This window comes from Bicyclus anynana, chromosome 14 (assembly GCF_947172395.1).
Source record: "Bicyclus anynana chromosome 14, ilBicAnyn1.1, whole genome shotgun sequence".
Taxonomy (NCBI): Eukaryota; Metazoa; Arthropoda; class Insecta; order Lepidoptera; family Nymphalidae; genus Bicyclus; species Bicyclus anynana.
This window is the reverse complement of record NC_069096.1, coordinates 10,572,337-10,596,411: the sequence shown is the minus strand read 5'-3', so window position 1 is coordinate 10,596,411 and position 24,075 is coordinate 10,572,337. Positions and strand designations below refer to the sequence as shown.

General features: G+C 37.6%; 1 protein-coding gene and 1 long non-coding RNA gene across 2 annotated transcripts; one reads left to right on the top strand and one right to left on the bottom strand.

Annotated features, from left to right (window-relative positions):
* Nucleotides 1-254: 254 nt before the first annotated feature.
* On the top strand, nucleotides 255-17,455 carry LOC112052076 (mediator of RNA polymerase II transcription subunit 1). The gene is made up of 13 exons (XM_024090996.2): nucleotides 255-648; nucleotides 1,815-1,948; nucleotides 2,889-3,012; nucleotides 3,762-3,878; nucleotides 4,236-4,374; nucleotides 5,683-5,929; nucleotides 6,768-6,897; nucleotides 7,286-7,408; nucleotides 8,541-8,721; nucleotides 9,821-10,055; nucleotides 10,802-10,959; nucleotides 11,425-11,833; nucleotides 12,339-17,455. The coding sequence occupies exons 1-13, from the start codon at nucleotides 490-492 to the stop codon at nucleotides 14,905-14,907; spliced, it is 4,725 nt and encodes a 1,574-aa protein (XP_023946764.1). The 5' UTR covers nucleotides 255-489; the 3' UTR covers nucleotides 14,908-17,455.
* LOC112052081 (uncharacterized) lies at nucleotides 17,454-19,452 on the bottom strand. Its single transcript, XR_008251438.1, has 2 exons — nucleotides 19,026-19,452; nucleotides 17,454-18,128 (listed from the first exon to the last, which is right to left on the bottom strand). It is a non-coding gene; the product is annotated as an uncharacterized LOC112052081 (long non-coding RNA).
* Nucleotides 19,453-24,075: the final 4,623 nt, after the last annotated feature.

Below are 24,075 nucleotides of genomic sequence, written 5' to 3'. Positions count from 1 at the left end.
ATCAGCGACACACGTTTTCGCCCCGACCAATACGACCGTGGTCTTCATGTGGCACGGCTGCAGGAGTATTTTGGACGTTCTGATCGTCAAGTGGAACGTAGTCCTAGGATTGAACTTATAATCTGTGATGTAACACGGAATAATCTGTAAAGGCTCAAAAAGACTGGAACTTAAAGCCAGTTTTAAAAATAAATATAATCTGTGATTTTTGGTCGATGGTGAATGTCAACATTTTTCTGATTTACGTTTGACAGTTGATTTTTTGCCATTGCTTTAGAAGTATTAAATTTTATTTTAATATTATTTTAACCGAAAAATGATAGTTTATTTTAAAGAAAAACTAGAATCTAAGTGTAATTTGCATTGCCTGTATAATATTTATAAGATTAATCATTAATTTATTGTTGATGAGCATTCTGATACTTAAGTGAACTCGTGTTATCAGTCTGTGTTTGTTGTTCTTGCGCTAAGAGATAAAGTTGTTTAAAAATGACGGATAGTAAAGCTCTGGTGATGGCGACGGCGGGCGTGATGATGGATAAGTCCAAGGAACTGCAGAAGGAGATTCTGATGGAGAAACTACGATCCAAAACATCACAGAACAAAAATTTAAGTGAAACTTCGAAAGCTGTTCGCATGGCTATGCTGGTGAGAGTCTGAAATAAATATTTTACCAAATGTATACTTAAAGACTTGTTGTCTGCTATATGTTATTCATCATTACCTCATAATAAATGAGGTAATGATGAATAACTTCAAAATAAGGCCTAATTGCAATGCCATTTAAAAAAGCTTATTTGGAGCTTAGTCTTTACTCTTAGCACACTACTCCAGTGCGAGTTGGCAGGTGATCATTTTAAGTAATTATCACTATCAGACAACTGCTTTGTTGGTCCAGTGGGTTTGGCTTTGGAAAATGAGGTCCTGTGTTCATGTCCTGGGCTGGGCTATGAGATAATGAGCATTTTTTTTTTCTAAAAAAATTTAAGTTTAATTCGTAGTATGTGGAAAGTTGGTGGTGTTACACCTGTACCTTGAAGAGAATGTTAAACTGTTGGTCCCTGTCATTAGCACTAATATCTTGTACTAGTGGAAAAAAACATTATCACCTAAGCTTGCAAACGCACATTGGAGAGGCGTAGTAAGTACACATATTGTAGCATAGGGAGGAAAATGCCTACCACCAATCTCGCGAGTCATTTTTACCTCCCATTCTCTCTTTCATCATTTTCCTTTTTATTTCATTTTTATTATAAATCCCCTCTCCTACTATGAGGCTGTACTATGTTGTTAAAATAGGTTGATGATGTTGGTAATCAGATATTATGAGTGTTACAACACCAACTTACAAACTCCAGTAAGTATTTCTTAGAAGAAAGATATTAAACTTAATATTTCATAACTCAACCCACAACCCTAACCTTATGGCTTAATTAAAGCCACAAAGGCTATCTATTGAAACCTGATAAAACAAAACAAAATTGTTCATCAAGCTAGTCATTCCTTAAGTGGATGCCATTTTGTGGCAGAGAGAAAAACTTCGAGCAGATCCCTGAACTTGTGACTGATGGTGTAGGGTTAAGGACACACTTAACTTAAGGACACACTTAACTTAATTAACACTTAGGGACTTAACAGTTAACTAACACTCCTCATCTCCACTTGTGTTGTTCTCCCTGCCTGGCCAAGTTTGGATACTCTTTCTAATATAAATGTATAGTACTTGTAGAGCTTGTAGAGCTATATTACCATAAAAAGTAATGAAAACCTTATATCTTATCCTAGTTAGTAGCCCTGCATCATTTTATTTTCAGGATAAGAGATGGGCAGTGGACAGTGCAGACCGTATGATTTTACAAAAATGCCTCGACAGCTTACAGCATTGTATAAAGGTGAGCTCTCTACAGAGCCTTATAGAGAGATTGGAGTGCTTGTCCAGACAACTTGGGTATGTAACATTTTCTTAATGTTTTGGTTACAACATGATCTTTGTCACAAATTAGTTTTCTTTTATAAAAGAGAGGCTTGTGTTTGATTACAATCATACCTAACGAGAACAATTATGAGGTCTAAGTCATACAAGGGGCCGCCTGCCGACCCTCTAGCAAACTCTGTTCTTAGTCTAACTATAAACTACCTCCCTGCATAATTTCATCTTTGTACGTCAAACGGTTTTCGAGATTTCGTGATGAATGACCTATCGCATTTGTATATTAAGGTTATATTTGCCTAAAAGATGCCTATTCACTCTGGCTTTGAAGATGTTCTGATTGTTGTGCACAGCATACTTTTATGTATTCCAATCTTTTGTTGTGTAGTATGAATAACCTGAATATCTAACACCATGTGCAACGTCTTACTGTTTTGTGGTAGAAAGGGAAAAGAGGAATAAGATGGTGGAGCTACTGCACACACTCTCCAAAGTATATCTTATAAACGACAAACATCTAACATGGCAACAGTGCTGTAAAGACAGCAATTTCGTCTGCATGATCACCAATGATCCTTCTAGCGCGGCAATCTGTTGAGTCTAATACATCAAGCAGATATTTCTATACTATTATTAAAAAGAGGTAAAGTTTGTTAGGTTGTAGGCAGTAATCTTTTCTAGTAACCTACTAATTTAAAATTCCATTTCCAATAAAAAGATACATTATTTGTGAGTGTTGAAAGCTATTCCTGTAATACACGGGAACAGGAACTATGCAGGTAAACACACAGGGCATCTGCTAGTCTTCAATATAGACAGAAGAACCAACAGCCTTTGATGAAGAAGGCTGTGTCAATTGGCTGTCAATTTATTCTTTATTATTATAAAAATAACAAATTCTGTGCAGTTTTTCTTTTTTCATGATTATATCAGTATACAATGTATGTCATGTTTTCAGATTGAAATTTGTAGTGGGAACATCAGGGGTAAATTTATTCATATCATCTGATATGTTTTATTTGGAAATATTAGTTGAATCATCGGGTAATGTCAAAGATGTTAAAATTCATCATGAGGGCAAGGTATGTCAGTCCTTCAATACTAAACTCTAATAATATTATCTTATATATTAGCAAGTAAATACTCTGTCGGTGATAAGCTTCTTGCCTTTGAAAAGACTGGCTCTGCTAGTTGAACTATATATCATCATCATCATCATCATCATCATCATCATCATCATCATCATCATCATCATCATCATCATCATTGACAGCTGATATCACTGCTGGACTTCCAAACAAAACAGTCACGAGCCGCCAGCATCCAGCGGCTCCCTGCAACCTGCTTGATGTCCTCAGTCCACCTAGTGGGGGTTAGACAAACTATTATTTATAGTTAGTCTACCCCCACTAAGTAGACAAAATAGACAACTAATTTTTATTATTATGCTGAAGTGACTTTCCACATATTTCCTATACTCATTTGAACACTCATCAAATAGGACATTTTACAATAGTCTTGAAGTGCATTGCATTTCTGGGTATAGTCATTATATTTTAGAAATAATTTAAAAGCTTTTGTTATAATTGATCTTTTACTTCAAATCACAGATATACTTATCTTGTTTAAGTGAATTTTGTTCTTATATGCTTTCACACTTGAACCACTAAATCAATTTTTTTAAATTCTTTCATCAATAGAAAGCTACGTTACCAGCGAGTAACTTAGGCTTTATTTTATTCCAGTGTTCCCTCAGAAACAGGATTTCTTGGGGATCTGATAGTATCAAATATTTGTTATTCACATCTAAATCAAACAAAAATGTTTTCAGATAGAACAACAGAGCTGTGAGGAACTAGTACAATGTATATCGCGAGGTGACTTTGCAGACTTCACTGCACAGCTGGAAGGTCTCACTGCTGTGTACCAATTAAATGCTGAGAAAAAAGTAAGTACAAGTGTTGTCACATTTTTTTGCATGCATTTGCTATGAGTTCCTCCAACAGCGGTGGTCTTCGGGTGTTGTGAATGTTTGTATTAATCATGTCAGCTTTTTATATATCTTTGTTTATTGTCAAAAAACCTTTTTAAGAAATTAAATATCACATGTTTGTGACACAGTGAAGGAAAAACATCTTGAGGAAACCTGCATACCAGATAATTTTCTTAACTCTCTGTGTGTGAAGTCTGCCAATTCGCATTGGGCCAGTGTGGTTGACTATTGGCCTAAACCCATTCATACCGAAAGGAGACTCGAGCTCAGCAGTGAGCCGAATATAGATTGATTATGACGATTTTTTTTTAGGTAAAATGTAAAGCATTCAGTGCATTGCAAAGTTTAGAAGAAGATTTATGCACTTTGAGACAGTTGCAAAGTTTCATAAAAGATCCTTGGGCTCAAGTCCATAAAAGTCCTATTGGATTCTTACAAAAAAGGAGAGGAGGTAAAGTAAAATAAACCCCACGTAAATATGTTGACTCAAGAAATGTGTTTATATTTTTTCAATGTCAACATAATAGTATCCATGATAAGGTGATGATAGACTTGAGCATTCACTTGTTTTTGCCGTTTCTATATTTGTCAAACTGAACAACAACCCGAGCCAAGCATAGAGCCAAATATTTCTACAAACATCTTGAGCATTTTGAAAAAAGGCTCGGCAAAAAGCTCCAAGCAAATCTGCTCGCTAGAATGTTCTCGTATTTTTCTGTGATGTAACATTTACACGAATGCTCACACAATTTACAAGAGAATGCTCAAGTCTATCAGCACCTTTATGTACACATGCAATAACATTGTCTATAGACAAACATCAAAAATTTCATCAATAATCCTAGATTAATGATATGAAAATGAAAAAATCTTTATTCATCAACTAAGTCTTACAAACAAGTAGCAAGGGCCCTAGTACTAGGTGGAAAACCCGTATTAATGGGGGCCTGCTCATTCACCACATACAACAACCGTAGTTAACAAATAACAGAATTATAACATTTAGTGTGTGTGTGAAATACCATTCAGCCATACTGTTAAACATCTGATCTGTGTTTTGACTTGTCGTTCTTTTGTGATTTCATTGAATACTATTCTAATATGTAGATAATAGCAGGCCAACTCAATCAGATGGGTGTGACGTTTACATAATAATAATATGCTCCCGACCAAATTGTTTTTATTTCGGCCACGGCAGCCAATCTCATTTTGAGATTCCCTCACTCTCATAGTCCGATGTCCGTCAGACACGACCGGTGAAAGATCAGGCGCAGGACCGACTGCTTTACGTGCTCTCTGAGGCACGGGGGTATACCAACACTGCCGACTTCCCAATTCCAGGCTGCTTTTAAGATATTTCTTGTAAGAAAAGTCCCAATAAAGTAATTTTTGATGTCCTGACCCGGCATTCGGACCCTAGACCTATTTGTCCGTAGCTGAACTAACTACGGAACCAATGGGGCAGAGACATTTACGTAATATTACCACACCTATTGACATCCTTTCCTTTACATGTTGCCTTTATGCTGTATTAGACCTTTAGGATCTGCCCCTGCAGCAAGTGGCACATCGATTCTCTTACTACTATCGCAAACGCTTCGAAAACTAGAAAAATGTATAGGAATGACAGATCTTGATCACGTGACAAATGTCATTCCCATACGTTTTTCTAGTTTCCGAAGCGTTTGCGATCTTAGAAAGAGAATCGAAGTGCCACTGGGCTACAGGGGCTGGTTACAATTTTTCGCATTTTCATCAGGTCACGCGCTACGTCTAACTTACTTCGTATCTCCATACGAACTGTTGGATAAGGACAAAGGTTTGCAACCACTGACAGTAGAGTTGCTGACAATAGGAAAGCCATCAGCCTCGACTGGGCTAGCTTCGTTAGTGGCGCCCTCTCACACGCCCATAGGACACTCAGCAACAGTTCTTCTAGAAGGATCCACTGCGAACAAGCTTCAACTGTCGCCTATTATATCTGGCGCTCAGAGACCAGGGAAAGGGTAAGAATAAGAATAAATGGTTTTTTTTTATCGTAAACGTAACCTGTAGTACTAACATGCGAACAAATGATGAGAAAGAGACAAAATGTCGTCAAAAAGCGGCGGAGTTGTTCCAGTCCCATCTATATCGTACCAACGCAATAAAAGAGATTGCGGTATTTCCGGTTGTACTGCCATGGCTATAAATTTGTCTGTTTCTCTTCACGAGATCGTGTGTCTCACTAGTTAAATTAACGAACAAAAATCATTTAATATTAATATGCATTTCATCATCATAATAATACCAGGCGATGGACGTCCACTGCAGGACATAGGCATTTTGTAGGGACTTCTAAAAATCATGATCCTGAGCCGCCTGCATCCAGCGAATCCCAGCGACTCGCTTGACGTCGTCAGTGCACCTGGTGGGGGTCGACTAACACTGCGCTTTGTAGTGCGGGGTGCGGTTCGTCATTCCAGCACCTTGGGACCCCAACATTGCGGGGCACATCGGCTCTTCGAACCATGTGCCCCGCCCATTGCCACTTCAGCTATAATCATTGACCTCATATAATAAAAGGATTCACAATCATGTAGAAAATTTCACTTAAAAACTTTGGTAATTTGATATTGGTAAAGAAAATTATACCTAAAGGCCTTTAAATATAGTCCAATATTCAATAAAATCCCAAATTCATAGCAAATTCAACCTATTTGTATTGCGTGTCAATAAGTTGTGTTTGCCACACATTGAGTGGAGACATTTTTGGTCGCTGATTGTGAATCCACTTTTTAATAGGAGATCAATGGCTTTAATTCATTAATATACATACATTAATGAAGTAATATTTTTTTGCAGAAATGGTCCAGTGTACTCACAACTAGTGCCCCAGAATAGCGCCATGCTACCAGCTTGCTACACTCTGAAGCTCTCTCAACCCACACCACTGTGTGCGGGACTCGCCAAACTCATTCATGCTACAACTGAGGTGAGGCACACTACAAAAGCAATACTCAGATTAATTAGATAAGGACCTGCCTCGTTAGACGAAACTTTTCTGTCAAAGTATGTGGTCAACGATCTAATGTGAATATAAAAACTGTCTCTATAGAATCGATGTCTCATAGTTGTTATCGTGTAATTTGACGAAGTCCGTTGTTCAGAGATAAGCGCGGTGGATTTACAAGCCCGTAGGTCTTGGGTTCGATCGAGTATCGAAAGAGATAAGTCGAACCTTGAAGCAGAACATAGTCTTTTTATCCCAGAAAAGTTCATGGTTCCCATTGTAATTGTATGTTGTATTGTCGCAGACGTTCACAAATAGGAAATCTTTTTATGAAAGATACATTTTTAATGAATTAAATTGTATTTTGTAGGTAGAAGTGTCAGGCGATTGGGCTAATGCTAAGCCCATCATGGGGCTGGTGGCTCAACAGGCGTACAACAAACTTGCCCCCGGGAAAGTGGTCGAGTTGAATCTCAGCAAGGGTCTGTTTGTGGTGAGTTTGTTATCTGTTCCTTTTTTCTCTTATTTATTTATAAGTCCTTTTTTTTAAATTTTAATATACGAGTAAAAATAAAATACAAAACACTATTAAAACATTATAAATAAATATCACCCCTTTTACTTTTTTCTTAATTCTCTGTGTGTGTGTTAAGTCTGCCAATCCACATTGGGCCAGGGTAGTGGACTATAGGCTTAATCCCTTTAATTCTGAGAGGAGATGCGAGCTCAGCAGTGAGCCGAATATGGGTTGATTATGATGATATGTCATGAAATTACTAAACCATTGCACATAGTATTGTTTTCCTTAAGTTACATACTACTGGCATGAATGCATGGTATTTAGATACATTTTACTGTTTAACAATTCAACAGTAACAGCTACGCACGTAAGTATGTATTTCTTGAGCCCTTACCAACTCTCGAACACTATCATAGCATATAGTGTTCTGCGTTTATCCTATATTATTAGAATAAACCATACAATTTAGTCACATGTGGCTTGACCATTTTATTCCCCAAGAACCTATTAAAGAGCTCGCAGCTAGCTAAAGGATCTATGCTGAGCATTATTGGGGTATGATGAGCAAATCAAAGAAATGGACATATACAGATTGACTGGTGGTGACTCTATGAAGTTTGAACGTTTGCGCCGTGAACAGCGTGCAACCGAGTATAGAGCAGGGATGTTACGGAGCATCGACTCCGGCTCCGTTAAGTCGGAACTTCCGATTATCATTATACCTTCGGCTCCGACAATTGTAAATTGAAGGTTTGTATCGGAGGTCGAAGCATAACATAGCGGTGGCGGCCTACGTCGACTAACGGGTTCATAGTGTAGAGGCCGTTTGCAGCGTTCAGCTTCATGCTTTACGATGTTCCCCTATCGATGTCCGTGATCTGCCCTCATCAAAAGGATCACGCTTCGTGGCGTGCCAAAGAGAATGCATCCACACTCACGACGTTTGCGGTCTGAATTCACGCTGTGAATGTAGAGCGCGCCTGACAACTTTTTTACAGTGCAAACACTAAATTAAATTGTTGCCTATTCGTTACATGAAATATGTAAATTATTAGGTAAAATCTAGGATAGGCAGACATTACACTCTGTCCCTTTGGCCCCTCAGAGCCTGCCCGAGCAGTGGCAGTGTTACTTCCTGTGCGAAAGCCGCGGACTGGACGGCTGCGTGGTGCACAGCGTGCCGTTCACGCACCCGTCGCACGTGCCGCCGCTGCTGGCCGCGCTGCGCCAGCAGGCGCTGTTCAACGCGCTCGTCGCCAGCTGCGTGCGGCTGCAGACCAAGCAAGGTATTGTAGTGCTGCTGGCTATGCGAGAGCCGCGGACTGGACAGCTGCGTGGTGCACAGCGTGCCGTTCACGCACCCGTCGCACGTGCCGCCGCTGCTGGCCGCGCTGCGCCAGCAGGCGCTGTTCAACGCGCTCGTCGTCAGCTGCGTGCGGCTGCAGACCAAGCAAGGTATTGTAGTGCTGCTGGCTGTGCGAGAGCCGCCGCTGGACGGCTGCGTGGTGCACAGCGTGCCGTTCACGCACCCGTCGCACGTGCCGCCGCTGCTGGCCGCGCTGCGCCAGCAGGCGCTGTTCAACGCGCTCGTCGCCAGCTGCGTGCGGCTGCAGACCAAGCAAGGTATTGTAGTGCTGCTTGCTGTGCGAGGCTATATTTGTCCATATATAAAAAAAAATGTTTTTGAAGTCGGTTTAGGCTGCCTGTCCACCAGAGCGGAGCGAGTGAGCGTAGCGGAGAAACGGACTAATGCGAAGCGGAGTTGCGTACTGTGTCTATCCACCGGAGAGGAGCGAAGTGAGAAAGTAATGCGGAGCGGAGTTGCAGACGTTGTTTCCCCGTTGTTAAGTTTTTTAAAGTAGATCACAAGTTCCTGTCCACTTAAGAAGAGCGGTGATTTTGTGCAATCCTATTGGTTAATATTTCTCCGTTTCTAGGCTCCGATCGCTTCGATGGACTTGCAGCCTAATGGACGATAATTTTACGTGATAACGTCATAAGATTAACGTCATTGATGAAAAATTGCATACTTTATACAATTTTTTATTTTTTATTTTTACTTTATGGGGAGAATTAACCTATTGTCACAGAGTTATCATTATTTTGTATAATACAAAAAAGGTGTTAATTGAAAATTACAATTTATTTCATAAATTAACTCACACTTACTTAAACTCACTGATTAGATTAGATTAGATTTTACTTTGGATTAACACATAGACTCCTTTTCATCTCGGAAAAATCCATAGATCCCCCGGGATTTGTAAAAACTGAATTCCACGCGGACGAAGTCGCGGGCGTCCGCTAGTCGATTTATAAGCGTGACTCTTGGACTAGTACAGCTCAGTCACATAAACCTGAACGAATGTTATCTATCGTTGTCAGTGATGGAGCTGGAGAGCGTGCTGATGTTCGAAGTGAGCGCGCTGTCGTGGCAGCACATCTCCATCTCGCTGGAGCACCCGCTGGACGAGAGCATGGCCACCGTGGAGCTGGAGCTGAGCGAGCCGGCCGCGCCGCGCGCCGCCGTCTACACGCTCAACGCGCCGCCCAGGGAACACGTGGACGACTACATCACCAAGGTGCTGCAGAAGAGCCACTCCATACCTATCACCCTCAGGTAAGGTGTAGGTAGCTATACCCCAGGAAGTCGGTTTGCCTTTAGATGTGTACTCAATGTGAAATGTTTATCAACAAATTAAATTTGAAAGTAGAAAACAAATGTCATTTCTATTATATTATTTCTATATATTATTTATATTACATAGGGTAAACATGTGGGTACCCACTTTTTAATATGAAATCGATGGATCTTCTATTAAAAAGTGGATGCACAATCAGTGTCCAAAAAACGTCCCCACTCAGTGTGCCAAACACAACTTCTTGACACTCAATTCAAGTAGTCGCATTTGCAAATTCAACCTTAAACTCAATCCCTAAGATTGAATTTGCTCTGAATTTGAATATGTATTTTTTTTATAAAATGTTAGTAAAGATATTATGTAAATCTAACTGATATTAATCAATTTTCATTGGTTAAGTAGCAAGTTAAATAATATTATAAATGGTAGGTGAAAAATGACTTGCAATTTATACCCTATTTTTTTAAATTTGTTTGTTGATAAACATTCCATATGGATTATGGCTTTAGTATAGTTGAATGTTAGGGTGTGCGTAAAGTTAAAAAACGTTAGCACAGCAGAATCGCGTTATTAAATTATTCAGTAATGCTGTGCAAAAATGAATTTTAACTTGTTTTGGGTTTTAATGTACCAAATACACTATTTACAGTTTTTTTTATATTTTAAAATACACATAAGATAACACAAATAAGATAAATTATTTTTTGAAAATATTTTTTTTTAGATCTCTTGTCAAAATCTGGGAGAGAGAAGCGGCAACAAAACAGATAAATGGCAGCTACTCAGCGTTGGAGTCAAATTTTAGCTGTGGCATGGGGGGCATCGACCCCGGGGGTGACATTAAACAGGAACCTACCAATGTCAGCCACCCGCACCAAGGCGGTGAGTATTGTGAGATAAAAGTAGGTCAACCTCTAGATATATAAAAAAAAACTCATTATTTCAACATGTACTCGTATATTACACAAAGTAATAATAATAATAGCCCAGATTCCATGGAAAATCACTAGTAAATAACTATTTTTGATTACTATCAAGTTAATTTTTCGTGAGTAGCTTGATTGGACGATCTTGACGAAACCCCCAACTTTTTCCTATTAGCAAGGTAGCAAGAATTAAAAATTCCTAGTGTAGGTGTATAAACATACCTCGTAGTTTTTATGACAATGTAGGTGTCAAATTATACAATTTATTAATCAGTGATATCAAAAAATCACCTGATTTTATTATCCTCCCAACATGCATGGGAGGAGGGAAGGTCATTAATTTGTTTACTAACCAGGGAACGATCAATAGGAAAAATGTTCCTCGAATCCTGGACTATATTGATATAAACAAAATTCACAGGTTCATATCTCTCAGAGCAGCAACACCACCTAACGATGCTATGCCAAGATCCTAACACAAGCGAAAAACCGCAGGGTTCCGAAGAGCGTAAGTCGAAAAAGCGGAAATCAGACACGTGTCTGTGGCCCCAAAAGAAGGGGAAACCGGGGATGAACGCTCTGATGGACTCCGATAGCGAGAGTGACAATTCTGACGGCTACGGCAACGATGACGACAACACCATGAACAGTAATTCAACCAATGATGACGTTGAGATTGAGGGGCGGGAATCCTCAGTTTCGCAGAATGAGTTCACCTCAGATTTAGAACTTTCGGCCATGGATACACAAGACGCACTCGGCGGTCATGACAATAGAACCTCGTCCGATATGGACAACTCAAACGATGGCGATGTTGAAGATTTAATCAGGTATGTTGGACTCTTACTCGATGTCACATGTCAAAATCTCAAAAATAACGTGATACCTTGCGATCACATTGAAGGCGGTACCAAGCAGTTTCTAAAAGAATCACGGGGAAGAACTGTCTTTGAATCCTAAAAGTTTATGACTTAATTGGCTTTAGTTAATGCAGCCTATGTTGGCACCGCCTTCAAAGTGATCACAAGGTAGCACATACGATGTTATTTTTCGCTTTTTAGTTAATTTTTGTAATTTTTAAGTTGGTTAATTTTTTTATTAAAAAGATTTTATTTTTCTGTTTTTAGTGTGTCCTAGCATTTAATTTTCATGAAAATTAAGTAACCACCAATCTCTTTCAAACGAAAAAAGAATTTTTAAAATTGGTTAAGACATGACAAAGTTATGTGGTAACATACGCGTCGAATTGAGAACCTCCTCCTTTTTTTGAAGTCGGTTAAAAAAGCCCAAAATAAGGAAATTTTACTTTATTAAACTAAAATGATTTTGTTACAGGAATTCTTTTCACAAGTCTGAGCACAAAAGGCAAAAGCTGAAAAGTAAGGACTCGGATTCGCGTTCTAGAAGCACGTCATCGTTACTTCTAGACCTGACCGACGGAAAATCGTACATGCCGTCATCCGTGAGCATTACACCGATAGGATCCGCTTCCTCTAATCCATCCAATTCCGGGTCCAATATATCGTCAATGTTGTGCCTCGATAGAAGACCTGGCATAGAAATTATACCCATCACGGCTGCCGCACCGGCCGCTCTACCCAGTTCTATAACGATCACACCTATTACATCCTCACAAGTTAAGTCAATGGACGATCGTATAAGATCTGATAAAAAATCGAGTAGATCAGGCGAGGAGCGCAGCAAGGAGAAAAAGAAAAAGAGGCGGAGGGATGACTCCATGGGCCCACCGGAAAAGATTCCTCCCAAGCAAGACCCGTTAACTAAACCGGTATCTGTTAGTATTAAACCAACGGATGGATCTCCAATGCGCTCAAGTTCCCCAAACTCGCTTCTACGAAAATTTAGCCCTAGCCCCACTCACGGCAGGTCAGTTTCGATTACGAAATCACCAAGTCCAAGTAGTGTCAAGGGCGTTGGTAAACCTTCGGGAACATCCAGCCATCACAGTAGTCCTAGACATTCACCAGTTCCAAACAGCCCCAAACATCTTCCTGGATACTCGAGTCCAAAAAACCACAGCATCTCTTCACCAAAACATAGTTCCTCTGGTTCCGGAAAACCGAGCATGTCGACGTTAAAATCAGCAACCAGCGGCTCTCCATCTGGTAAATCTGGCACCACTGGTTATGACCTAACTAAAAAGATATCCAAAGACAGTTATGGGTCTAGTTCAATGGTCTCCAGAGATAAAGAGAAAAAACATTCCAGTTTATCTTTTTCTAGTTCAGACAGAAGCAGTCCCAAGTTAAAAAACCCAATCAAATTAAAACAATTAGAAATCACTCCGGTGACATGTGACAGCCCCGTGACAGAACCTTTGATATCTCCGCCGAATGTTGAAGTGAACAAGTCAAATGCCCCCAGCCAGGCTCGTAATCGTAAAGGCTCTCTCAGCGCTGTAATAGACAAACTTAAATCAGCTCAACATTGTGGCACCGATTCAGAAATAACACCGAAATCTAGTTCCTCGAGCAGCGCTAGCAAATTCTCAGATCCAAAAAACAGTCCAATGAGTAGTAATTTAAAGCTAGGCGAAAGTAAAAATCAGGAATACATGGTTAAACCTAGCTTAGACGGTATGAAAATAACAATAAATAAAACTAGATCCAAGGAGTCGTCATCATCCAGTAGTAGTTCAAAACTAAATTATTCCAGTTCGGGCTCTAGTAAACAGTCATCACCTCAACTTACTCCGCCAAGTCAGGGTTCTCCTAAAACACATACGGGGTTAAAACCGGGCGTAATTAGTGGCCCTGCTTCTAAAAAAACCCAAGCCATGCAATCTTCTAAATCTGCTAGTATGAACGCTGCTTCAACTGCTTCTAAAACAAATATCAGTCCCTCAGATCAGTCAGTCCCAAAAGTGCCTTATTCAAAATCATCCAGTAGCAGTTCCGCGGGTATAAATTTGTCAAAATCGGTTTCCAAATCGTCTGGTTCGCCCAAGAGTAGCAGTTCAGACCTTTCCAAGATTATGCGAGATAGAGATCGCGAAAAAGCTAGGACTAAGATAATGAGCAATTCTGAAAAATCAATTTTTTCATCTAAATCAGAACGCCATTCTAGTCCCAGTGGTTCAAGAGATGAAGTTGACGGCGATCGATATAAAAGTTCAGTTAAAGATGCAAGTTTCTTAGTCGAAGGGCTAATTAAGCCTCTTGATACTAGTAAATTTCAAATTCCTAAGATAAAGAATCAAAATACTCCCGACAAAAACAGTCCAGTGTCACAGTATGACAGTCGATCGATGGTTAACGACTTTGCTAGGTCTATGGACCAAAACAAATATTCATTTTCTCACTTCGACAATCCAAATAGAGGCGTTGATTCTATGCAGAAATCTGCATATCCTCTAAATGTACCTAAACCATTATTAAATATCGGAGGCGTGAGCCCAAAAACGATGCCGAAGGGCGATCCATCTGAATATACAAAAGTATTATCCGACAATATGGGAAAAGGCGAGAGTCCACTGCGAAACAAAGACGATTCAAAAGAAAGTTACCCTGGGAGTTATCCTCTTATGCCGTTGGATTTTAAAACAGAAATGGCAAAAGGATTCGCTGCACCCAAAGGGAGTTCTGAAGACAGAAAAGGTGCTGACTCTTGTATGAAGCCACCGGCTAGTGGGTCGATTGCGCGGAGTGGTGCTACAACTCCTCAAGAGGCGGCTGAAATGCTGCTCGATTTTTCATCGTCGTCCGGTAGCAAAGTATCTGGTATGGTGGCCGTGAGATCAGTTTATCCAGCCTCTCCGGCACTATTGCAATTAGCCAAAAGTCCTGCTCCCTCCCCCTTGGTCGCACCATCACCCCACTCTAATTCACCTTGTATTACGGATGATGAACTAATTGATGAAACGATGGTCGGTCCCGGAAAGTGAAAACTATTGTAATCGTGAGAAACAGCAGCATTACATTGAATATTCCAACATTTGTGCTACAAATTACAATGTATGAAAAGAATCTTCAAGGCGAGTTGAACGTTGATAGGTAGTTGCATAATTTATATTCCTTTCGTAAAAATATCCAATTCCGTCCACTCGACATTTTAATTTTTAATGTAATTTATTTCAGCATGTTTAATTACAAACCTATTACTATGAAAGACCTTGAAAATCTATTTTAATTTCACCTATTTTAACCACATCTATTTAGTTGTTTTTAAAGATTTAAAAAATATATATTTCATCCATGGATTGTTTTAATTCTTATCTAAGTATTATAAATGAAATAAATAGTCATAAATTATGTAAAACTGTGTCACATATCTGAAAAACATAGAAAAATATACCATTTCATTCCGAGGCTTTCCTAACTTTGTAAATAAATAAATTTAATAGATGTATTAAAGAAAATCCTTAAACAACGGGAGCAAGATTCATGTATATATGTTATAAATCCATTTAAAATATAAAATTGACTATGCAATATGTAAATATATTTTAACTGTAACAGCAATATATTATTATTATCTGCATGGTTTTACCTAAATCGAAAAACAATTTTGCCCACTGGACCTGAATAAACATTTTAGTAAGAATATTCAATGTACTGCTATAAAATTGAAATGAAAATATTAACCTTTATGTGTGACTTTTTATTTTTTGTAAATTATTTATAGAAAAAGACAATTATTTATAAATACTCATTTAAGTTTTTATTAATGTATTTATGCAATTAATTCTACTCAATATTAAAATCATTGAAATGTAAGAAAATACTATCTATAGTTCAATGCCGATGGAAATCCTAAATGATGTTATTTACTAAATTAATATTTCAATACGTATTTTTTTATTTGATGCAATAGTATGAAAACAATAATATTAATTATTATTTTTTGTTGGCAATTTATTTCCAGTGCAGTGATAGCCTAGTGGATATGACCTCTGCCTCCGATTCCGGAGGGTGTGGGTTCGAATCCGGTCCCGGGCATGCACCTCCAACTTTTCAGTTGTGTGCATTTTAAGAAATTAAATATCACGTGTCTCAATCGGTGAAGGAAAACATCGTGAGGAAACCTGCATACCAGAGAATTATCTTCATTCTCTGCGTGTGTGAAGTCTGCCAATCCGCATTGGGCCAGCGTGGTGGACTATTGGCCTAACCCCTCTCATTCGGAGAGGAGACTCGAGCTCAGCAGTGAGCCGAATATGGGTTGATGACGACGAATTTATTTCACTTCATTTAGTTATTTTATTTCAATTACGGTTCCATCACAAATTTAAGTTTCAGGAGATCATTAATTTTCGGCTCTTTTTGAAAGTGAATGGCACGAACGGTATAACGGTCCATTTTGAGCAATAGTTCGTATAGCATTAGTAATGGTAGTATGGCTCTGTACCAAGTTATACAGGTTCGATGACTCTTCACTTCTATACCTACATTTTATTGAGTTTAGTAGATTTTTATCTTGGCGGGCACTTTTGAAAATCGACAAAATGTATGGAAATGACGAATCGTCGAACCTGTATAACTCAGTTCAACCGTTTTGTGCCACATTAGTTACAGTTAGTGCTAGTTCTAATGAGTCATGCCAAGTTTTTTGTTGGCCGGCACTTTCAAAAAAAGCCCAAAAAATGTATGGAACGTGAATGATCTCTTTTACACGTTATTACACGCTACCCAAAGTAATCACTATCCAAACTACAATAATTGACTGACAAACTTTTATAACATTACTGAAAAAATCATAATATGCAAAATTGACAATCTAAAAACCTCCATTATATACAATTTCTAAGAAAATGGCGATTAGTTTTCTATTTTTCTCAGTATTATTAGTATCATTGTTTAATTCAATGATATTTATACCGAGAAAAATGTTTTGTTTAATAAAATTGCGCATGATAGGTACAATTAACCTTTATTCGCTGTTTTCCTATAACTTTTCTTTATTCAATCTAAAGATTAAATTATAAGGCTGTATTTTTAAATTATAATGCTATTTATCATTTAGTATTTCTACCGACGTTTAATGGTATGGTAGCATAGGTTGTACTTTCATCTAACAATGTAGTAGAAAATAACACAACAATGAAGTTGTTTATGGCATAATAATAAATTATTTAATAACTTTAATTTATTTATACACTTTTAATCTTAAATGTATACGCTATTAGCATTGATTCTTTATGTTTACATCATTATGTTGTATACAATGTTCATAAATAGGCAATGTAACAACAATCTGCCATGAATGAAATACCATTGTAAGAATATTTAAAATGGTATGTGTTCTATTGTATTTTAATAGGAAAACTATTTAAAAATATAATCTGTTAATTTATAAGTGTATGTAAATAAATGATGATAATATGTAATTATAATTCGTACACAAATCTGATCGATGAATCAATTGATAAAGCATTTACATACATGCGTATAGGTGTAACTAAGGTTTTACCAATAAATGTATTTCAAGCCATATTTTTGACAACTGTTTTATTTTTTTTAATACACTATATAAAATTATGATATTAGTAATAATATCTTAGAGAGCTTGGACGATAATATCTGTAGTAAGGATAATAGTAATAGTAATGCCTTCGATTGGCGTAAGGTCTTCTGTTATATCTTCTATTAGCATACTGTCTGCGTGTCTGCTTCTTCTTTTTACGAATTATAGGTATAGGCACAAATCCAGCGGCCGTTTGCATGATTTCATTAGGATCCTTATGAATGAGGTCGTTGTAATAATAATCACTTTCCTTCACTAATTCAAACTCCTCTTCAAGACTAGTGTCAGCGGGTTCTTTTATATTAAATTCATTAATGTAAAATTCTTGTTGATCATTGTCAATAGCTCCTTGAAAATCAAATTGATCTATTGGAGTCTCAGTGTGTTCTTCAATACCAATTTGCAGCGTTTCTTCGTTTGGGCTGAGAGTAATTGTCTCACCGTTTTCATTTGTTTCGATTTCCTTTTGTTCCGTTTGGCTATTGTTTGAAAGTGTTTCTTCGTGATTCGTGCTTGAGTCATTATTTTCTGACAATAGCGACTCCTTATCGGCGACCGGTAGTTCTATGGCGATATTTGCAACGACTAAATCAAAAACTAGCGCTACTACTAACAATAAAACTACGTGGTTCTTCATTTTTTCTGAAACAATTATGCACGACTGTTAGAGATGGTATATGAAATGTGTGGAACTTTCGGACCTTATATTACAAAATTTTCTGGGTCAAAGAAAGCTGACCGTTCTTCATGACATAAATTTGAAAGATGATAATTGGAACCCCATTTAGATGACATGAGAGAAGTTTAAACAGGTGTACCTAATTTACCTATTGGCGTTTGCTAAGTTTTATAATTCTGAATACTGTGTATTTTTTTACGACACTAATTATATTGATTTTTTTCTATACCTTTAAAGCCCAAAGGTAATAAAGTTTGCAATAGTTTATGTGATGGTAAATTTTTATTTTTAATGAAATAGATAGTAAAATTCAAGTCCGAATTCCATTATATTACACGTGCCGGTAAAAAAATTTTTTCACTAAAAAATGTGTGAATATACGAAAATAAAATATAGCATATGACATTCACAAAAAATGGCGAGATCCAGAGATTACCCCATACGTAACACCACAAACTTTACCTCTTTATAATCTATACTTATAATCAATCTGTAGAGAGGTACATGAAATATATTTCAAATAATCAATATTTTTCAAAATAACTATCAGGGAGTGATTAGTGATCGATACTGATGCCAAAAGGCAATCAGTAAAATTTTTGTCTGCCTGTCTGTATGTTCGTTATAGAAACAAAAACTACTCGACAGATTTTAACGAAACTTGGTACAATTTTTCTTCATACTCCTGGGCAGGATATAGTATACTTTTCATCACGCTACGATCAATAGGAGCAGAACAGTGAAGAGAAATGTTGGGAAAACGGGAGAAGTTACTACATTTTTTAGGGGTAGGGTAGGGGTATGGAAGGAGCATTGTAGGGGTATTAGTATTAGTAATAAAAATTTAAATGAATACTTACATAGTGCTAACACCTAACATGACTTCGAGAAGGTTGATATCTCCTTTCAGCTTGATAATTCCTTCTCTGAGCTCTAGCTCGTTCCCGCCGTTCTTTCAACTTTTTCATAGCGAAACGCGGCAGAAACGGATTCTGAGATTCCGCCGCTTCCATCATTTCACCATCCGAAGCGTTCGCAACGGATTTTGCTTCATCTAGTGGTTGAGAATGATTTTGAATGACAAAAAATAGACAGATAAGGGCAAGTATACTGAAAATCTTTGCACTGAAATCCATTGCGCAGTTAATTTATTTTATTTTCAAAGGGTTGTGAATACTTTGGATGCTAATCCCGATGTTGATGTATCAAGTCTTGGTTTGTCGTTTTATAGGGTGTCACACTTGGTCCGGTGACACAGATTACTGTGCATTTGTTTACAGTGTAAATGTGTTTTGAGAAATGTAACGGATCATACACGCTTCCAATTATCGCATCCTCGTTTAGTTATAGTCTGAGCCTCACTTTTCAGAACGGTAAAATCGTTCCTTTGCGGTAATTTTCATTATTCAAGAGAGTAATCATTTAATTAATATATCTTAAAAGAAGGTACTTAATAAACTATTATGACGTACTCCGTGATACGCGGTGGATTTAAAAGACGGAGGTCCTAGGTTTTCTTAATTGATTCAGGTCTGGCTGGTGGACGGCTTCGGCCGTGGCTAGTTACTACCCTACCGGCAAAGACATACCGCTAAGCGATTTAGCGTTCCGGTACTATGTCGTGTAGAAATCGAAATGGGTGTGGATTTTCATCCTCCTCCTAACAAGTTAGCCCGCTTCCATTTTACATTGCATCATTATTTACCATCAGGTGATATTGTACCTAGGCAAGGGCTAACTGTAAAAAAAAAACATTGTACTTAATTAAATATGACAAAAGAGTAAGATCTGTACTTTGAATAAAATCATTGACGGCCGCGTGGCTCAGCGGGCAGTGACTCGGCTTTCTGCATCCACGGCTGTGGGTTCGATTCCCACAATATAAAAACGGTATCTTAGTACCTATAACACAAGCTGTTTACTTTGGGGCTAAGTACTGATGTGTGTATTATGTAAGTAAAAGAATATTAATATTGTTAACCAAAAAATAAAATGGCGATAAACCGCTTTAATTTAACCTGACTAGAAAAATTTAAAAGTCCTCGGAATGTTGCGGAAAAATAAAGGAATTCAATTCTTTTTTAGCACACTAATCACAGACTGCCAAAGTTCGGCCAGACTGTAATCATATAATGTAACCAATAGCATATGTACATTATAATGTCGTTGCCAATAGCTAGGGAAATATTATAAACTTGACTATGAATAATGCACAAGTTTACGCTTAACAGTACATGCAGTGACTCAGCCAAACAGATAAATCGGTAATAAAGCTGAATAATACAAACAATTTGAAATTCCTTGTAATAAACACTATTTACCACCACACGTAGCTATTAATGTACAATTAAATATAAATGAATTCTCGGTATTACAGTCAAATCGCGTAAAACGTAGTTTAAAGCCTTTATTTTATATTTATATTTTTTCGTTGAATGTTGATGTTCGATCAAGGGTGTGCCTACCCAGAGGCTATTGTAGACGGGTGCAATGCCCCTGGGTCCTAGAAATTTACCAAAAAATCGCGATCGAACATGCACTTAGACAATTTCGAGAACTAAACAGAGCTGAAGATAACCAGCACTTTTGAAATCTCAAAGTTTGTAAAGGATCTATTACCGGTTCAAATGACAGATCCTAAATCTGCCAGAGACTTTGCAGTCGCAGTCGCTCTTTTAAAATATCTCATTTACGAAATACCGAATTATTGTTGTTTTTTTTTCATACCTTATCAGATAATATGGCCCAAGTTATCACTTGCCTAGACGATACCTTTCACTTTTTTCTGAAAGACAAGAAGGATAAATGAATCAGAAAACACAGATTTCCGCAAAGAGTTTCATGCCCAAGCAATAAGTGTATATATATTAATGAAATGTTTGTCGTTGATGCGGTGTTTTTAAGTTGCAGTCTTTTTCGGATTGCCCTATGGCAATTGCCCGCTGAGATCCCATTAAGGAGCTTAGGCTCGTCAGCGGCATCACCAGGGGATTTGGATAAGCGCAGAAGCATCGCCTGATGGAACGACTCTCTAAGGACGTCTCTGAGACTCGGACCTCGGCTTGAAGGGCCGTTCTGGAACGGTGGTTTGGCCTTAGTGTATCAGTCCGGCCTCCGGGACCCTTCGAGATCGTGAGTTAAGAAAATCCACGTCCGGGTTATGTCAGATATCGGAGACCTCGTCTTCGCCGGCGAAAACGCTGTGTAACTTTTGTTTTTCGGGCGTCTAGATCTACCTACAATCGGCGTTAGGATCGGAGGTGATCGCCTTGCGATGGTAAAATGGTAACGGTGGTACGAGCTCAGTTAACTCCTACTCAAAATCTCCGAAATATATTCTGCAGAATACGAAAAGACCAGCGATGGAACCGCGGGTCGATACATCAGTACTCCGACCACCTTCGTTATCTACGTAGGTACCTATGGTAGTCGGTACTAAAGCGAAGATTACCTCGGAATTGTATTCTTCTTTTCTTTTAATGATAACATGAGCTTATGTTCTTGCAGCGCAAACGGAAGGACATCATAAAACTGATCGTATGTTGGTCGCAATATGCTTATCATCATGCAGATCGCGACCTTCACACGATAAGTTTTATCGGATGTCCTGCTGTTAGCGCTGCAAGCACGTGGACTTATTGAATGGTGATTTACAACATTGAACAAATGCAACTCTATTGCGCCACTCAGCGGGCACACGCATGGTTCCAAAAAGCAAACAAGGTAGCGAATCTAGAAATTGCAAACGTTATTTTTGCTATCAAAAATAAAGTTTGCAATTTATGGACAGCTTTCATAAGGTAAGCTAAAATGGTCATCAAGTTGCGAAAGCCAGCGTCGACTTTGGAAAATACCCACATGCTAAAAACAGAGCAATACCTTCCTAACTAGGATGGGTGTATAATATGTTATTCTGAAATTGAACACCGAGTAGTTTTCGTAATAATCACATCACATCACACTAATAATATACAAATCCGAAAGTTTGTGTGTAAGTAAGTGTGTATGTTTATTCCTCTTTTGTGCAGCGACTACTAAAGCGATTTGACTGTAATTTACTTTTCATCCCGGAAACATCCATGGTTCACGAGGGATTTCTGAAAAACTGAATTCCACGCGGATAAAGTCGCGGGCGTCCGCCAGCAAAAAAATAAGTTTAACTCGCTTAACATACTAATAACACACTACTATTATAAAGGCGTGTTTGTGTGTTTGTCTGATATGCTGAAACTATGCTAAACCTACTGAACAGATTTGGCTGAAATTTGAAATGGACATACCTAATAAAAATGGCTTTTCATCCCGGAAAAATGCGTGGTCACCGCGGTATTTAATACAAAGTCAAATAACAATTAGATACCTAGATCTTTAGTGCTTAAATCTTGAATCACTAAGATATACCTAATAATTAGTGCTTAGGTAGAGATGTTTTAATATGGTCATCATCCCAACCTCACTCAAAATCCTTTGCTAAGAAAGCAACTACTTTATGGAACGCACTTCCGAGTGACATTAGGTGCTCAAAATCTTTAGCTATTTTCAAAAATCAGGTTAAGAAGTCAGTTCAAATTATCTGTCATTTAAATTTTTGTATTGTGTTTACTTATTACATTTCCATCTCAGATTGTTGTGTATTTGTATTACCAATGTATATAAAATGTTTATATTATGTACTAGCGGACGCCCGCGACTTCGTTCGCCTGGAAGTCAATGTAAACTTTCAACCCCTATTTCACCACTTTGGGTTGAAATTTAATAATTCTTGAATCACATTATATTTCGTATTTTTAATGATTTATGAACAAATTTTTAAAACTGTAATTCTAAAAATTAAGGACTTTCCATACAAACTTTCAATCCCTATTTCAACCCCTCCTTATTTTATTTTCGCAATAAAAGTATCCTATATCCTGTTCCGTATAATGGTCTCCAATCGTGCCAAGTTTGATTAAAACTTATTCAGTAGTTTCAGCGTGATGCATGGTCAACAAAAACACGGACAGACAGACAGACAGACAAAAAATCGAAAAAAAATATTTTTGGTTTCAGTATCGATTACAATAACGCCCTCCAATTAAACTTTTCAAAAAATCTTCAATGTACAGAATTTGACCTGTTACAGTTTTAATAAAAGTATAATATATAGATATTTATTTATTTATATATATTTATTTATTTATATATAGATATAGTTTTAATAAAAGTATAATATATAGAGATTTTATTTAGTTATACATATACATTTAACTATTACTAATGTATATATGTGTAGGTATATTATGTACCTATTATATATAGTAGGTATATATTTTATGAACTTTATTAATTATTATATTTACATCTGTAGATGTAGCTTTTAGAGTATTTATGATAATGCGACTACCCATCTCACTGGTTTATATTATGCTCCTTCAAGTTAGGTAACCAAGAGATCACTGTTAGTGATAAGATCACCTCTTGCACTGCATTTTATATTTAGTTCCAAGATTGTGTATGTATGATATTTATGTTTGTTGCAATAAAGTTATTTAAATAAATAAATCATCAACTCAAAGTATTTATTATTATATCAAGAAATTAATATAATAATAAATACTTATAATAAATCTGTAGAGAGGTCAATTCTGTACATGAAATATATTTCCAAAATAACTATCAGGGGGTGATTAGTGACCGATACTGATGCCAAAAATGCAATCAGTAAAATTTTTGTCTGTCTGTCTGTCTGTCTGTCTGTCTGTCTGTCTGTCTGTCTGTCTGTCTGTCTGTCTGTCTGTCTGTCTGTATGTTCTTTATGGAAACAAAAACTACTGGACGAATTTTAACGAAACTTAGTACAATTATTCTACATACTCCTGGGCAGGTTATAGTATACTTTTTATTACGCTACGATTAATAGGAGCAGAGCAG

Excerpts from the sequence above, each read along its gene's own strand:
- LOC112052076 (XM_024090996.2), top strand. The coding sequence starts at position 490 with ATGACGGATAGTAAAGCTCTGGTGATGGCGACGGCGGGCGTGATGATG. Across the intron at positions 3,879-4,235 it reads AATTAAATGCTGAGAAAAAA|GTAAAATGTAAAGCATTCAG; the intron begins GTAAGTACAAGT and ends ATTTTTTTTTAG. Across the intron at positions 4,375-5,682 it reads CTTACAAAAAAGGAGAGGAG|GTCACGCGCTACGTCTAACT; the intron begins GTAAAGTAAAAT and ends CATTTTCATCAG.